The sequence below is a fragment of the Cebus imitator genome, unplaced genomic scaffold (genome assembly GCF_001604975.1).
Source record: "Cebus imitator isolate Cc_AM_T3 unplaced genomic scaffold, Cebus_imitator-1.0 Scaffold149, whole genome shotgun sequence".
Classification (NCBI taxonomy): Eukaryota; Metazoa; Chordata; class Mammalia; order Primates; family Cebidae; genus Cebus; species Cebus imitator.
The window spans coordinates 4737476-4754941 of record NW_016107464.1 but is presented as its reverse complement, the minus strand read 5'-3'; the positions used below and the strand labels follow the sequence as shown (position 1 = coordinate 4754941).

General features: G+C 45.2%; 1 protein-coding gene across 4 annotated transcripts in view; it reads right to left on the bottom strand.

Annotated features, from left to right (window-relative positions):
* The window catches only part of LOC108314301 (stimulated by retinoic acid gene 6 protein-like), a 51275-nt gene extending 43130 nt beyond the window's left edge, over nt 1-8145 (bottom strand). The window contains exon 1 of one of the 4 annotated variants that reach the window (XM_037743728.1): nt 5511-8145. In XM_037743728.1, the coding sequence (XP_037599656.1) occupies nt 5511-5548 (38 nt within the window). In that variant the 5' untranslated portion in view covers nt 5549-8145. The other 3 variants (XM_037743726.1, XM_037743729.1, XM_037743727.1) reach the window with 3 other exon arrangements.
* Between the last annotated feature and the right edge of the window lie 9321 nt (nt 8146-17466).

The following is a 17466-nucleotide window of genomic DNA, read 5'->3' as shown; positions in this document are numbered from 1 at the left end:
AAAAAAAAAAAGCAATTTTTAAAAATTAGCAAAAATGTTTTTTTCTGAAAAGATAAAATCAACAAACCTTTAGCCAGACTAACAATAAAGAGAGAAGATGAAAAGTCAGTGATGAAAAGGGGGACATTACAACTGATACCACAGAAACACAAAGGATCATAACAGCCTCATGAATAACAAGTATATGACAACAAGTTTGAAAACATGAAAGAAAAGGATAAATGGACACATACAACACCCCAAGGTTAAATTATGAAGAAACAGAAAACCTGAACATAGGAAAAGCAAGTGAGAAAATTGAATCAGTAATAAAAAGTCTTGCATCACAGAAAAGCCCTTGACCCAATGGCTTCATTGTTAAATTCTATCAGATATTTAAAGAAAAGCTAATATCAATTCTCCTCAAACTATTCCAGAAAATTGAGGGAAGGGGAATAGTTCCAAATGCATTTTACAAGGCCAGCATTATAGCGATTCCAGGGCACACACAAAAAACAAAACTATAGGCCAATATCCCAACATAGATGTAAAAATTCTTAACAAGGTACTGGAAGACCAAATTCAACAGCACATTAAAAATATCATTCATTATGATCAAGTGAGATTTATCCCAGGCACGCAAAGATGGTTCAACAAATGCATTTCAATACATGTGAAATATCACATTAACAGAAAGACAAAAACCATATGATCACTTAATTAAATGCTGAAAAAGCATTTGACAAAATTCAATATCCCTTCAAAATAGAAACTCTCAACAAATTAGGCACAGAATATATGTACCTCAATTCAACAAAGGCCATGTATGACAAGCCCACAGCTAACATAATGCTGAATGGGGAAAAGCTGAAAGCTTTTCCTCTAAGATCAGGAATAAGACAAGGATGCCCACTTTCACCACTTCTATTCCACATAGTACTGGAAGTCCTGACCAGAACAATTAAGCAAGAGAAAAAATAAAAGGCATTCATATTGGAAAGGAGGAAGTCAAATTGTTCATACATGCAGATGACATAATCTTATACCTGTAACTAGAAAATCTCAAGGACCTCACAAAAAAAACTATTAGAACTAATAAATGAACTCAATAAAATGGCAGGATGAAAAATCCAAATACAAAAATAAATATCATTGCTATACAAGGAAGGAAAAAAGAAAGGAAGGGAAGGGAAGGGAGGGAAAGGGAGGGGAGGGGAGGGAAAAATAAAGAAAGAGACAGAGAAAAACAAACAAACAAACATAGGAATAAACCGAACCAAGGAGGTGAAAGATCTCTACACTGGAAACTATAAAACATTGATAAAAGAAATTAAAGAGGACAAAAATAAATACAAAAATGTTCCATGTTCAGAGATTGGAGGAATATTGTTAAAATAGTCATAAAATACCCAAGGCAATCTACAGATTTAATGCAATCTCTATCAAAACACCAATGATATTCTTCACCAAAATATAAAAAACAATTCTAAAATGTATATGGGATCACAAAAATTTCCCAATAGCCAAAGCTATCCTGAGTAAACCTGGAGGCATCACACTATTTGACTTTAAAATATACTATTAATACAAAGCTATAGTAACCAAAACAGCCTGGTATTGGCATAAAAACAGACTCAGAACAATGGCACAGAACAGAGGAAGGAAGGAAGGAAAGGAGAGAGGGAGGGAGGGAGGGAGGGAGGGAGGAAGGAAGGAAAGAGGGAAACGAGGGAGGCAGGGAGGGAGGGAGGCAGGGAAGGAGCCAGGGAGCCAGGAAGACATACACTCTGCACGGTGTGTACTTGGCCTGCATATGGCTATCTCCTGGCCCCTCATCCATGGAATCACAGGCTGGAATCCACCCATGAGAAGTGTGAATGCCTCTGCACTCTCCGCCACTCTCCCACAAGATAATATTTAACCTTGTTGTCACCACAGGGCAGCCCTGAAGCTCCATTTGGGCACTTTCAAGAGTGGGAACCCTGTATCTTCCAGGCCGACTCTGCTATCTTGCTGAGTCAGCCAGGCTCTGTGGAAACGCGTGTGCTTTGGAGCCAAGAAGACCATGAGAGTGAGTCCCAGCTCCACCAAGCTCAGGCTGTGTGACTATGGGCGAGCTGCACCCCTCTCTGGGTCTTACTCTTCTCGTCCTGAAAGTGGATTCAACGTCTGCCTTCCAGGGCACTGTGTGGATGGGATACAATGAGAGTCAAGTGCTTGGCCCAGTCTCAGGCCCAAAGAGTAGTGCTTCTTTTCTCAATTTTTTTCCCTGCTTTTGGACAGCAATGACAAAATTAAGATATTTTCCCTTTTGCAGAACTGAAAGGGGATTGTCACTGGTTGTGTTTCTACCTTCTCAGAGCCTGGACCCTGTCTGCTCCTCTGTCCCCAGAGTATCTGGTAAGCAGTAGCAACCTCTCCCATTCCCTACAGGCTCTGCCTTCCATCCCCCAGCCCTAGTCCAGTGCCACACATGGCCGTGCTTAGCCGGGCTGGCATCACTGGCCTCCTGCTAGGGCTTAAAGTGCCAAGGACTCCACTGCCTTTGGGCCCCTGATCATACAGTGAATTGCAGTCCCCCACCTGGTTAACCAGTAGCCAGAGCAGCCGCCCACGCCTGGCCCCATGACCAGTCTTACCCTTCCCTACCGCAGGAAGACTGACCCAGAGGCCAGGACCTTTGCCCAGCATGGCCCAGGTGCCCTCCCGAGCCACCAGCTTCCTTTGAAGCCCTCATGAAGAGGCCCAGGCAGGAAAATCTGCTTTGAGTCCATCCCAGCTCTGCTGCTAAGCGCTGTGGCTCCTTAGGCTCAGGGGACCCATGGGTCTCAGTTTGCTCACTTCTGAATTGACAGGATCGGCTGCTTGCAACATGGCTCGGTGTCACAGCCACCAGTCCACTGTTTGGAACTAACTTATCATAGGTCTGTGTCTGCCACTGGATGGGCAGCTCCTCAAGGGCAGAGGCCCTTCTCATTCAACTCCGTGTACCAGCTCCTGTCCATACCTCTGGCCACAGTTGGCACTCACTGATGTTTCCTAAATGAGTAAATGGAAAGTTAACGTCCCTCAAGGGTCTACTATGTGCCAGGCTATGTTTTAAACATTTAGTATATTTACTACTTCAGTTCATCCTCACAATAGCCTTATGGGAAAGGCACATTATCACTCCATTTCACAGCTGAGAAAATTGAGACACCAAAAGATCCAGAATGTTGTCCAAATTTACACAGCTAGCAAGTGGGGGAGCCAAGCATTGAACTCTAACAATCTGAATGATCGTAAAAGAACTCTCTGCCTGCCAAATTCTGATTTCAATGTAATTTTCAGCTCCTAGGGTCAGGGCAGTCTGGGCTCTCTCAGAATCAAGACGAGAGAATAGCAGGGGCGAGTGAAGCTTTGAGAACTAACTTCTGTGCCAGATCACTTGTACACCACTTTAAGAATTCCATGGAGAAAGCAGAATTCTTTTAAAAAATGAACTCAAAAAAGAAGGTTGTTGAAGAAGACAAAATCTTTTCTTTTCTACCCCCTTCCTTTTTTAACTGTCCAATGAAGCCACACTCATTTTCATTTCTTTTCACTTAATAAAAATAACAGCAATAATAATGGCCATTGCTTATTGAATGTGTGCCATGTGCTGGGCATTTGGCTACGGTTCTTATAGTTATTGTCTCACTTAACCCTTAATGTCCTGTGTAACATGTACTAGTATTCCCATTTCATGGATGAGAAAACCGAGGCTTTAGAGAGGTTAAGTAAAAACCCAAAGTCACTTAGCTAAAAGGTAGCAGAGCTGGAGTTTGAACCCTTCTTATATTTTCCAAATGGGAAACATATTCAGCCACTACAATGACATTATGGCATTGATAAAGGGTTCATGTTTGGGGTCCTTGGAGGAGACAGTGACACCCCCTCCCACCCCTCACTGGTAAACAAATCTGAACTACATGCTCAGACTGAACCCTGCCCTGTGAGAAGGGCCCTGACCAGCTGAACCATACCCAGGAAGAGGACCACGACAGAGAGGAGGCCCTGGGAGGGATGGATAGAGGCTCTCAGGGGCATGGTGCTGACTTCAAAAGAAAGTTAAGGATCCCTGGGGCACAGCTGGCACCAAAGGGTAGGCCACGTTCTCTGAGTCCATGCTGGACTGTCCCTCTAATTCCAGACCACAGGGCCAATTGTCAGCCTTCTGGTTATCTGTCTCTGGAGGTCCCACTGGCACCCCAGTCTCACATGCCCCATCTGAACATCCCACCTTCCTGCTCCTCCCCTGGCATCCTCATCTCAGGAGTGGCACCACCCCCAAACCATTCATCCAAGTCAGGGACCCAGAGTCATCCTCCACTCCTTCCTCTCCAATCCTCGCCGAATCGAGACATGTCTCTCCACCCCCACAGCCACCACCTCTGTCGAGGCCACCGTCCTCTTTACCTGGACTCTCTCAGTAGCCTCCTGCCCGGGATCTTCCCTCTCACCCATTTTCTACCCTGTGACCAGAGGGATCTTCCTAAAAATCCTCCTCTTAGCCTTTCTCTTCTCCCAGCCCAAAGGGCCAGCTGGAGAGAGGGGAAAGGAATAATGCTCTCAGACCTTCCAGTCCCAGGCCTTGCCCACCTCTGGCTGCCCCAGTGCTCCCTGTCCACTGGTCCTACAAGGCATCCCTCTGGTCTATTCCCTGCCTCAGGTCTTTTCCATCCACTGCGCTCAGGCTCCCTCCCTCTTCCCGTGGGTGGGATTCCAGGTGTCTCCTTTTCCAAGTAACTCCTGTTATTCCTGTTGGTGTTTTCATGGCTCATTTCCCTCTTTGGTCCTCCACACTTCTAAACAGATACTGTGAAACCAGAAGATGATGGTTGGATTTTTTGTTATATTTTGGAATAGGCTTTCAGTTCTTGGATCTAAAACATCTGAAGGTTAGAATAAGGATTCTTAATTCCTGCCTTCAGGGCAGGAATTTACAGATCTCGAATCCTTTCACATTCTTGTTCTAGGATCTTCACAAAGCTGTGGTTTAGGTAAGGCAGGGGTATCACACCTGATTCAGAAATGAGGAAACTTCAGGATTTGAACCCAGGCCCCCTAACAACACATCTGGGCTCTGCCCACTCCACTCTGTCTCTGAACTGAAGATGAACAAAAATCTATTCACTGACCAAGCAACCCATCTATGTTATTTCCTCCATGCCAGGCTGTCTATGAATTAGCTAAAACGTGCCTTTCTCCCGGTTTTCATTAATCACCAGCATCAAAGAAGACGGTTGCTGGTAACACACAGCTATCCAGCATGGCTTGCCTCAGATCTGCCCCTTAAAGCTCACCTGGTGGTTTTGGGAAGCATCTTGGAGGGGAGGTACCTCGTGCAGCCGCAGTGGGCAACCCGCTGGCAGAGGACGCTTCTCGCAATTGTTCTCCGGGTTCCTTCTGGCTTTCGGATGTCACTGCTTCTGATGAGCTGATGTTCTGCCCAGTTCTTGTCACAGCACCAAAAAACTCAGAGAAAAGGCAAACTTCCCACAAATATTTACCTAAGAAATGAAAGCAAGCAGACAGCCTGCTTCCTCATTCCAGAACACTGCTGACTGCTCAGCTCTTCCTCCCCTTCTTGTGCTGCAAATTCAGGAGTCACGCTCCTGTTTCTCCTGGGCTCCTGCTGGCCCTTTCAAGCCCCTGCTGTGAACACCACTCCCCTGAACTGTCGGAGCTTCGCCCAGCAGCCATGGCCCCTTTCGTTAGCTGTAAAAATTATTACAGGCAATAAACTAGGACCACTGGCTTCCAGATTCTCTTGTAAACAAGGCAACTGTTTGCAGGGAGCTGAGGCTGAAGACAAGCTCAGAACTAAATTGCAACCACGTGGGAGGACCCGCCAGCTTTCCACCAGGTGTTCCTATTCCCTTTCTATAAAGTAAGGATCTTTTCATCCCAAGCCATACTCTCCAGGCCCCCTGACATCTAGGGACAGACACAAACCAGGTCTCACCCATGGAGTGTGAGCCGAAGTGATATGTATCACTTCTAGGCCAAGATGACCAAGGAACAAGTGTGTCTTTCCCACCTTCCTCTTCCGCATCTGCTGGTTGGACTCTAAGGCTCTAAAGGATATGAAATCACAGGATGGAGGGCACCTGGGTCCACGAATCACCACATAGAGAAAACTGTCCTCTATACCAGCTATCCTCTCACAGACTAGTGCATGAGCAAGAAGCAAAGTTCTTTCATAATAAGCTGGTGAAGTGTGAGGCTTATTTGTTATAGCAGCTGGTGTTACCCTTACAGACACAGCACAGAATGTAGAGGACTCACAAACACCATGTGGTCCATCCTTTAAGGATAAAGCTTCATTTTGATGCAATTACCTCTTTAAATGTCCCATCTCCAAATACAGTTACATTCCAAGGTACTGGGAGTTGGGGCTTCAACATAGGAATTTGGGAGAGAGACATTGTTCAGTTCATAACACCCCTGATCAAATCAGCCATGGTGGAGTGGGAGAGGGTCATGGAAGCAGTGAACAGACACCATAATTGACAAACCGAGGCCATCTGTGTTTGCCAACCCTGACCTCTTCACTCCTGCCTGGAATGGCTTCTCTCACCTCTACTGATCTGCATTGCTCTTTTTCATTAAGTCCTGCCTCAAGCAGAATCTGCCATGAAATATCTTCTGATCACTGTGATGCAATCTTCTGTCATGGCTTGGCCTACATCCTTCTCATGTCAAGCATTTAGTTGTTAATTTAACACATACTTCTGGAGAAGTAGTCAGGTGCAGTGGTTCCAAGTGCGGATTTGAGGGCCAACTCCATCATTTGTCAGCTGTGTAACTTCAGGCAAGTTTCCTTGTTAACCTCTCTAAGCCTCAGTTTTACCTAAGATAAGCTATACCTACTTTATGGACAGTGGGCTGAAATGAGCTAATAGACAAAATACTTAGCATGGTGCCTAAGCACTCAGTGAACACTGGCTATCATTGGGAGCTGATTATGTGCCACGTACTGAGCACACACAATCACAAAGTCACAGTCCCCTCTGGGCCAGAATGGCTTGGAAGCCACAGCTAGATCTGATTCAACATGATGTCTGGGATACAGGGAAGGCCCCATACATACTTATTCTCAAAACGAAAATGATGAAAGAAAAACAAAAGGTAGAGAAAAATAGGAAGATTGAGTACAACATAACTCTTGGGCTGGATGTCTAAAAGCAAAGAAACACTGTAAATGCATTTCCTCTGAAACCAGGAAGTCCGTCTCCTTCACTGGAAGAAGCAGTTCTTGGTGCATCTTTGTCACATGATTCATAGAAAAGAATTGCAAAGGTCTCCTTCTAGGCACATGGAGATGCTATCTCTTCCAGGAGTGCCCATCCAAGGCGTGCTTCCTGGTTCCATTGATATTTTAAATTCTTGGATGATCGTGGCAATTTTTCTCATAATTTTACAATTCCTCTCTTCATACCATAATTAAGGAAGAGTCATTATTGCATCATCACCTACTGCTCTGGGGACATCAGGAAGGCAGCTACCTTAAAGTGGGAAGAAAAGCAATGACATGGGTTTTAAAATGCTTAAATTCAGGAAAATTTGGTTCACAGTAGTAAGGACTCACTTCCGAGGGGCTGCCATGCTCTGTACTTGGACCGTTTTGAAACTAGCATGATAGATTTCATTTGCCCTCTATTGGGCTTGCTCACGGTTATGCCAAACTCAAACATAGAACGCCACATTTATCTCCAGAACATTTCAGCATGTGATTTCTCTTCACCATGCTAAGCTACACAAGACTTGTTGAATAGTTCTCTTCCTATCCAATGTATATTAATTTCTTTGGGGGCATTTGAATACTCCCTGAGTTCATCTAGGTTACCGATAAAAACATTGTATAGAACGGAGTCCTCCAGCAGAGGCTTCTTTCCAGGAGTTATGCAATGGTGCTGCAGTTGGCAGTGAGGAAAGAGATTACCGACTACACCAGACCCAGGTTAGGAAGAGTTACTGTACTGAGGCCCAGGATGTAGCCGGGTTCACAGCCTGGGTGATGTCTCAGAAGGAAATTCAACAGTGTATCACAAAGGTTGTGCTTGTTTCCTGCGTGCTGTGAGCTTATCACAGGACAGCCTCTAGTTATTCTCCAGAGGTATGGTTTAATTATTAAATTTAGAAACAAAAGAACTCAGATATCTAGAAGACCTAGTGCAATTTCTTCATTAAGTTTTGTAAGGAAAATAATTCTTGGACCCTCACTAAGCTAAAGGGAAAAGTCAAGCTGGGAACTAAGTCAGGCAAACCTACTTCTCATTTTATTTCGAAATAAGATCGCTACAAAGCTTTAATTAAAAAAAAAAAAAAGCTATACACTTTCCTCATAATTTTCCCACAAGGAAATTCTTTGTGGGCCTCAAAGGTCTTTGTCCTAAAACAGTTCTGTTGAATTTCACCTTGGCTATGTAAATTGATAGCTTGTCTTCACAGGTGCAGGACAAAGGACAGGCAGGACTCAAAGTTACCCCTTTGCTCCCCTGAGACAAATGCACATCTGATTGCTCTCTCTGCCCTACTATTTATGTAAAAATGCAGATTCACTGAGCCAGACTAAGGGATAAGTGACAATTCCTCTACCCTCCTCTCACATGTAAACTGTGCATTCAGGGAAAGGCTAATCAGAGACTCAACAGATTGCAACCATTTGTCTCTCATCTACCTATGACCTGGAAGCCCCCACTTCGATTGTCTCACCATACCAGACTGAACCAATGTACATTTACATGTACTGATTGATATCGCATCTCTCCCTAAAATGCATAAAACCAACCTGTGCCCGGCCACCTTGGGCACATGTCACCAGGACCTCCTGAGGCTGTATCATAGGCGTGTCCTTGACCCTGGCAAAATAAACTTTCTAAATTGATTGAAACCTGTCTTCAATATTTTGGGTTTCACAAAGTAATATCAATGGCTTTCTGGAAGAGACATGACTTTTGACTTGGGACAATTTTTCTCTCTTTGATGAGGAATGAAACCAACCTGTATTCTGATCCTGCTCCTTCGCTGTTCTCTAACAGGTTTGCTTTCCCTCTGCTAGCAGAAAAAAAGCGAATCTTTTTAGCTGGGCATTCAGTGACCTTTGTGATCTGTCCCCAGCTAATCTTTCCAGACTATTCTAGAAAAGACTCAATTCTGGATGAGCCCACAGGAGAGCTGGGACTGACCTCTCTGGCCTATCCACCTCCCCTGTCTTCACTCATTCATTCATATCGCAAACATTTACAAAGTACCTATGTACCAAGGACTATGCTAGTCCCTGAGGATAAATGCTCTTGGGACACACCTTGTTTCTTCTTCCCAGGGAGGACAAGATCCTGGCTTCAGTACAGTATCCACCCTAGGGAGAGTTACAGGGTTTTGCAATTTCACACAGACAGAATGCAGATCACTGCACCAGAAAGCTGGCTGTGCCAAATTACCATGATGAGGCCTAGAAACAAGCAGGAGCAGAAGATCAGATTCTGCTAAGGCCATTTCTAGAGCACCAGGAGTGGGATCCATTTAAACTCAAGGCCAACCATGTACAAGAAAGAGCTCTGGGCTGAGATACCCAGAAACTTGGATGCTTGCCCCAGGTCTGCCGTGAAGAGCTGTGCAACCTTGAGTGAGTACCTTCCTATTCTGTGCTGCAGGATGGAAAATGAATATGGCCTCTAAAGACCACTTTTTACCTGACCCAATGCAGGTGTCATCTCTGAAGCTTTCCATGACCTCCCTCACCAACCCACTGCTTCAGGCATACCTCTGAACATTCAGTGACTTCTGTATGCATTTCTATTCTCTCCACATGATAGATGGCTCCTTATCCCAGCACTTTGGCTTGTAATTACTAGGAAACATGTACTGAATTGAGAAATAAGGAACATTTTTAGATCTGTAATTCCTGCATTACCCACAAGGTGGCGGTTTCCTACAGGTGGTCCCAGCACAAACCTTGTACTTGGATAGAAGCCCCATGAAGGGCCAGGTGCAGTGGCTCAAGCCTGTAATCCCAGCACTTTGGGAGGCCAAGGAGGGAAGGACTGCTTGAGTCCAGAAGTTCAAGGCTACAGTGAGCTATAATTGTACCACTGCACTCCAGCCTGTGAGACAGAAAAGGAGAACCAGAAGGACTTTCCAAAAGGCTCATCCTCTGGCCCCTGGTGGGTATGTGCTGTTCCCTTCCCCTCCACCTGTAAAGTGTCTGTCTGTCAGAAAGCAATACAGGCCTGCTCTACCGTGGCCAAGCCTGGGTTGCACTATTTCCAAGCTTCTCAGCTGGCCAGGAAAGACTGGTGGTGTGGCCCTTACAAGCCTCTCAGGCTCCCCCTCCCGTGTCTCCACTCCCCACACAGCACGCAGCTGTGCCAAGCTTGCTCCTGCTCCTGACTGTGCTGTGCTCTCTCTGGTCCTCGTGTCTTCCCACACCCTGTTCCCTCCATGTGGATTCCCCATGTCTGTTGTCCTTCCAGGCCAACACCTACTGGCTCTCTGAGATTTAGTTTAGAAAGTACTTTGTCCAGGAGCTTTCCTTGGCTCTCTTTTCCCTGAATACTCTTCAATAGTAAAATTTATTGCATTGAAATTGCTTCCCTATCTGCCCTCCCTGGGCCACCTTCTTGAGTACATAGAGCATGGCTTCCTCATCTCCTCCCCAGTGTCCAGCACAGGCCAAGTATACAGTGAGCCAAGTATACAGAGAGCTTGCCGGATGAGGAAAGAATGAGTCAATGCATCAGTGAATCTACAGATTAGGGATGTAACATGGCAAGATGAACTGAGAGCTGCACCCCTCCCCATTAGAGGGGACATTTGCGAATAAGGGAGGGGGGAAGCTACAGCAAATCCTTGAATAAAGCTGTCATGTTCAATGTGATTTTGTTATAACATTGATGAGAAAAAAAGAAATCACCTCCAGCCAGGACCACTGTCTGTGTGGAGTTTGTACATTCTCCTGGCGTCTGCGTGGGTTTTCTCCGGGTGCTCTGGTTTTCTCTAGAAACCAGAAGATGTGTGAAGATGTGCACCGGTGAGGGGAAATGGCATGTCTGCATGGTCCCAGTGTGGGTGACTGTGGGTGTGTGTGAGTGCGCCCTGAGATGGTCAGGGTCGGTTCCCGCCTCGTGCTCTGAGCTGCTGAGATAGGGTTCAGCCCCTCGCAACCCTGAGTAAATCATTATCTCATTATTAATCTTTCTTAAATGTACCTATAGTTCACATTTATATTAATGTTTATGAATAGAAGTGTTTGGGGGTCTTTATTTAGAAGGTTGGTAATGTTTTTGTAACCAGAAATACGCCATAGGAATTTAACTCTTCCTTACGTCAATCAGCCTATGGGAAAATTGGTTTTGTTATACGTCCTTCCGCTAAAAGTCACAGAACCTATCAACTAAAGGNGCTTACCTCTTGTCTGTATCAATTAGCCTATGCAAAATTGGTTTTGTTATACGTTGTCGCACTTAAAGTCAATTTCCAAGAACCTATCCACAGTGTTAAATGAGGACCTGCTGCATAATTTCATGTTGATCTGGATCAGGAAGCCATTAAATGCTCCTTAGCACAATAATGGTACATTATTATTTTGAAAGGAATAGGGCCAAGGGCATATAAAAGGGGCCAACTGCTTTCCTCCTGTGAGACTAGGCTGTGCTGCCTTCTAAGAAAGCGAATCCTCCCATTGGCAAGATGAATTCTCTTTCAATTATTTGTGAGAAAACTGGCAGCAGATATTTTACCCTCCTGGTTGGAAAGGAAATTCCAGGGGCTTCCACTTTGTGTCACAGAGCGGAAGCTAAGATTTTGCTGGTTGCCAAGTGCATCTATTCTATTTAGGAAGCAGGGAAGTAGCCACAGGCTGTGTGCTCTGTGATCTGAACTTGGGCCCTGAGCGCTGTCTGCCCTGACTTTGACTGTGGGCTATGGTGGTTCACTCTAGTAACAGTCAGAGGTCCTTCTAGGGAGGGCTTACAGGATGGTTTACAGAATACATTTGTAAAGAGTCTTTCTTTAAGGGGACCCACCCATCCTGTCAAAGAAGAGGATCTGGGTTAATCCTAGGTCTAAAAATGGGACAAGAAATTCTGGCTCTTCACTGTGGTGACTCAAATCAGCTTCTGGAAGCCAGATATAGAGTTTTCCCTGTTATATGGAGCACACAGTCTTTCAGTAGCATTCCCATCTCTTTCAGTCCTACGGACACTGTGACAACTAGCCAATGCCAAGATTCCTGTGAGTCAAAACACTGTGATGCCCACCATCCTACTGCCTGTTACAGTATATATGCCCTGCTCTGCCTTTGGCAGTTGGATGCTACCACTTGGCCTCTGCTATTCTTGGATCCCATTATCCCCAGTGGATCAAGGAGCCTATCTGAGCGGTGACATCTCTTATCTTCGTATGTGGCCAACAGAGGAGAGCCACCACTGAGTCTTCAAGGATAGCAGTGGTCCCCTCACTAATGAATTTCCCAGTGTCATAGCGAAAGGAATGTCCTCTGGACCCCCTTGGAGAATGTAGTGGGTGGGTGGGTGTGTGATTTGTCCACAACAAATCTATTCCAACATCCCCTTAAGCCTTTTTATCCTAACCCCTACAACATACCAAGGATGTTCTGGCATCTCAGTATCTTTAAATACAGGTCACCATTGAGTCCCAGTTCCACTCAAGCAGCTAAGTAAACAATAGAGCCCCTTACCCCTGCACAAATCAACACATTGAATCCAGAATCTCTGATCAGTACACCTGAATCAATAAATTTGACCTAATGCTAACTAAGTTCTATTCTGTCTTCCTTGGTCTAACACCCTAAGAATCTATTCATGCACATATTCTCCAGGTTTCTACAATGTAATGCAGCAAACTCTCGCCATTGTTTTGGTGGCAATCTTATCACAGTGTCCTTAAGCGAGGGAAAGTGAGCCTTCTTAGACATGACAGGCAAACTGCTTCCATTGGCAAAGGAAGCACAGAATGACTCAAGGGTTCAGGATTCTCAGCTTCATCTGAGTCCACCCAGATTTCCCAATTCCAAGTCTCAGGTTCTCATTCCCTAACTTCCACATAAGAGACTGGCAAGGCTGTGAATTCAACTTATAATTATGCAACACACACAATTACATTTTTTGTGTCATTTTCGGCAATATTGACCCTGTAACTGCAAGAAATACATTTCTTACTTATCATTTAAGTAAATAATTTATATTACATTTGAAGCTTATTTGTAGTTAAGCTTTCTAGTTCTCTGATTTTGACCTGGGACCACTCCTGGTTCTAGTAGCTAGATCACTCAGTCCTAGGCAGATGACAAACGGAATTCATTTCTCTTTTTTTCTTTTTCAGGCAGGCAACAGCTCTGTTCCCTACACTGGAGAGCAGTGGCCTGGTCATAGCTCACTACAGCCTTGAAATCCAAGGCTCAAGTGACCCGCCCACCTCAGCCTCCTGAGTAGCTGGGACTATAGGTGTACCACCTTGCCCAGCAAACTTTTTATGTTTTTGCTAGTAGAAAAGAGGTATCACTATGTTGCCCAGGCTGTGGAACTCCTAGCATAATGCTTCCACCTTGGCTTCCCAAGGTGTAGGGATTACAGGAATAAGTCACTGTGCCTAGCCTACAAATGGAATTTAATACAAAGAATTATTGACCGGGCATGGTGGCTCATGCCTGTAATCTGAGCACTTTGGGAGGCTGAGGTGGGCAAATCACTTGAGTCCAGGAGTTCAAGACCAGGCTGGACAACATGGCAAAACCCTGTCTCTAAAAAAAAAATACAAAAATTAGCCAGGCATAGTGGCGTATGCCTGTAGCTCCAGCTACTCAGAAGGCTGAGGAGGATGGTTTGAGCCCAGGAGGCAGAAGTTACAGTGAACCAAGATCGTGCTACTGCACTCCAGCCTGGGTGACAGAGCCAGACTCTGTCTCAAACAAAAAAAAAAAAAGAAGAAGAAGAATTATTAACTAGGTAACTTAGAGGTAGCAACTGTGAAGCAGCTACCACCATTAGGGCTAGGAGAACAACGGGAATGGTTGGAATTACTAAAACTTAGACGCATCAAGGAGGGGTCCTTGGAGCTCAAACTCAGACCTCTGCAGGTCTGTGCAACTCCAAAATGTCATCGGCACTGTGTGAGCCCCAAATCTCTGCTCACCTCTCACCTCCCAGCAGCTACTCTCTACCAGGCCCTCAAGTCTTGTCCTGCACTTCTGCGGTACAGGGTCAGCTGAACGTCTCAGACTTCTGGGATTCCCTCTCTGTGGTTCCTCATTTTCTGTCCTAGATCCCCAAATCTCTGCCTTAGTCCTGAATTCTGATGTCTGCCTCTTCTGTCCAGTGAGACCTCTATGACCCGCTTGGCCTCCACCTCCCTGCACAGTGGCCTGGAAAGTGTCCTCAGGGAGAAAGCTTGGGTAGATGTGGGGCTCACGTTGTGTGCCCTGGAAAGTGTCCTCAGGGAGAAAGCTTGGGTAGATGTGGGGCTCACATTGTGTGCCCCTTGCCCCACTCGAGGATCACAGCCCTGTATTAGAACACTGTCCAGTGCCTGTCCACAACTGTTTTCTTTAATTTGTCCAGGTTATATAACGGTTTACAGCATGACAGCAAATCCTCTAACATTCTTTTTTGGCTGCTCAGTATCTGAATACCCATCTTTGCAGGGCTCTACATCTTGCCACATCCCCTTGCACACAGTATTGAAGTGAAATCTGTCTCCCTGCAAATCCCACCCACCATTTAGGGAATTTCCCCCTAGAAAGCCACCTTACCTTCTGCTCTGTAATGGCCCACCAGAGGTTTGGAGACAGGGTTTTCACCTTCCTTTAGCTGGGAGGAAGACCATCTATGATTGCCCTGACTGTTAAAGCTTGAGGTTCAAATCCCTGGCCTATTTATGGAGTGGCCTTTGCTCACCTGAGCTCCTGTTCTCTTCCTCTGTGCTGGAAGCTCCCCAAGGACAGAGAATGTCTGCCATTTATCTCTACGTTCAAGAAAGGAATGAATGGATGGGACATTCACGTCCACTTCAGCAGCTGCTGGGTGGGCATATATCTGCTCTGGATGGGGCATTGGCTAGTCTCCCCTGTGTTGTGTTTGTGTTCAGGCTGGAAGCTGAAGAGGAGAAAATCACACCCATCCTTGTTGCCTGATTACTCACCCACGTGTGGGACCTCTCCACCTGCCAGACAACAGAGGCACCTCAACCCCCTTCCCGACTGGAGAATTTGTCCCTACTTTATCCCATTGTCTTAGAGGGCCCACAGGTGTGGCCCACAGTGTTAATTGGTACTCTGGGAACCAGAGAGATAGAAAAGAACTAATGCATCTGCTGGGCTATAGGCTTGTGGGCAATTTTAAAAGGAAATAGACACAACTGATCACCTTCAAAGCCTTGGAATGTTTTCTCCACCCAGATACAGGGGCTTTGATGCCACAGGTTGAGTGTTAGAAAATGAGTCTTCTGACTCAATTCTCAAAGAGTCATTATGCATACATAATGCTCTCCCTACCATTAAAAGGAATGTAGATCATATGTAAATGTACCTCTGTGAGATTGTGTATCCTAACCTGCATTAAGCACACATTAATTTCATTATAATGACACTGTTCACTTATTGCTCCTTTAATGTCTGCATAAAAAGCAGGCACATCATTTCTGTACACATTTATTTCTCAAACATGACCATGTTTTGAACAGTCCAAGTCTCAGGGTCAGGCACTGTACTTTGGGAATGGTGGCTCAGTTTGAGGTAATTAAAGATCAACTCCCCTGACCTCAATTCTCTGACCCCCTCCACGCTCCTTGCCAAGATTCTTTCTTAAACTCCTTCTTTGACAAGGATCTTACTACCTCTGGAGCAGCCTAATCTCTCTTTGGACAACTATGAACCATTAGAAAATTTGAACTTATCAGGAAGGTTGTCCCTGAAAAGCATCATGGAGTTTGCTTATCTCTTTTGTTTGCAAATCCTGCTTTTGTTCATTTAACAGACCTCATCTCTAAACAAAGAAAAAACAATTGTTTAAATTAGCCAGGCGTGGTGGTGCTCACCTGTAATTCTAGCTACTCAGGAGGCCAGGCAGGTGAGGGAGGATGGCTTGAGGCTCAGGAGTTTGAGGCTGCAGTGAGCTGTGATCATGCCACTGCACTCCAACCTGGGCAACAGAATGAGATAGCATCTCTCTTTTTTTTTTTTTTTTTTAAAGTGTTTCCATCACATCATTAGACAATGTTAAATTTTTGCATGTTTACATATTCACATATTTACAAATATCCTATTACACTAGATGTGCATTTCATAATTGCTACTTTACTAAACACTATATTATAAACGTTTTCATTTCTATTAACCCATATCTTCTTTCTCATTTTTAATGCCTACATAATCCTCTATTGTTAGACGTATCATAATTTATTTATGAATGCTCTCAGTGGGCATTTAGGTGGTTTACAATTTTTTGCTGTAGTGACCAACTCTAGGACAAAATCTTCACACACAGTGATCATCTTTTTAGGAGACACTCTTAAAAGCGCACAGAGGGGTCAAGGGGTGAAAGCACTTTAAAAGACCACTCCCGGTAAAGACAGCAGTCTCCAGGTTGAAAGTCATCATTGTTAGTAAGTACTGAGAGCTGCGCTGAGTGCATTACCAACGCTGTTATATTTATTCCTTCCCACCACCCCTGCAGGGTGCCTGACCACCCCTGCTCTGTGTGGCTGATTGTAAGGTAAGGCATGGCATGGACCAGGCAGACGACCTCCTCTGACCACCACATAAAGTGGCCTCAGAAGAGGCTCCTTTCTGGGGATAAGAACATCTCCCAGAAGCCTGCAAACTGGGAAGGAACTGGGCTTGAAAAGCAAAATGGACTCCGCACCAAAATGCTGTAGCTGGTCTTCCCAGGCGGCAAGAGGCTTTCTCCATCTCTAGGAGTTCGGCAAAGAAAAAACAATAGAGCACAAGGCAAATGAAGGGTGGCCAGTGAAGGCAGGAAAAGTCTCCCAAAAAACCTGGTCAGCGAGTCCTTCCCTCCATCCCATGCCTTTACCTGGTAACACATCAAATCCCAGCAGCCACGACTCTTAGGTTTCTCCTCTGGGTTCCCTGCCAGGACTTGGGCAGGATGGGTGCACAGAGCCTGGCCCAGAGAAGGCGCAGCGGCGCGGCATGAATAACTGACTGTAAGAACCTGCGTCTTTCCAACAGGCATTCCCCACTAAGCCACAGATATACTGACCCTTGTGCACCAAGACTTCATCAGAGCATTATTCATATCAACAAAAGGATGGAAAACAACTGGTTAAATAACTGCAACTAAACACTGTGCAAAGGCCACTCTATATGAACACCAGAATATATCACCGTATCTCATCACAACAAAGTCACTGTGAATGGCGATGCACCATGACTTTACGCAGCATTAAGAAACAGTCACAGAGCCAATGAGCTACACTCCCATT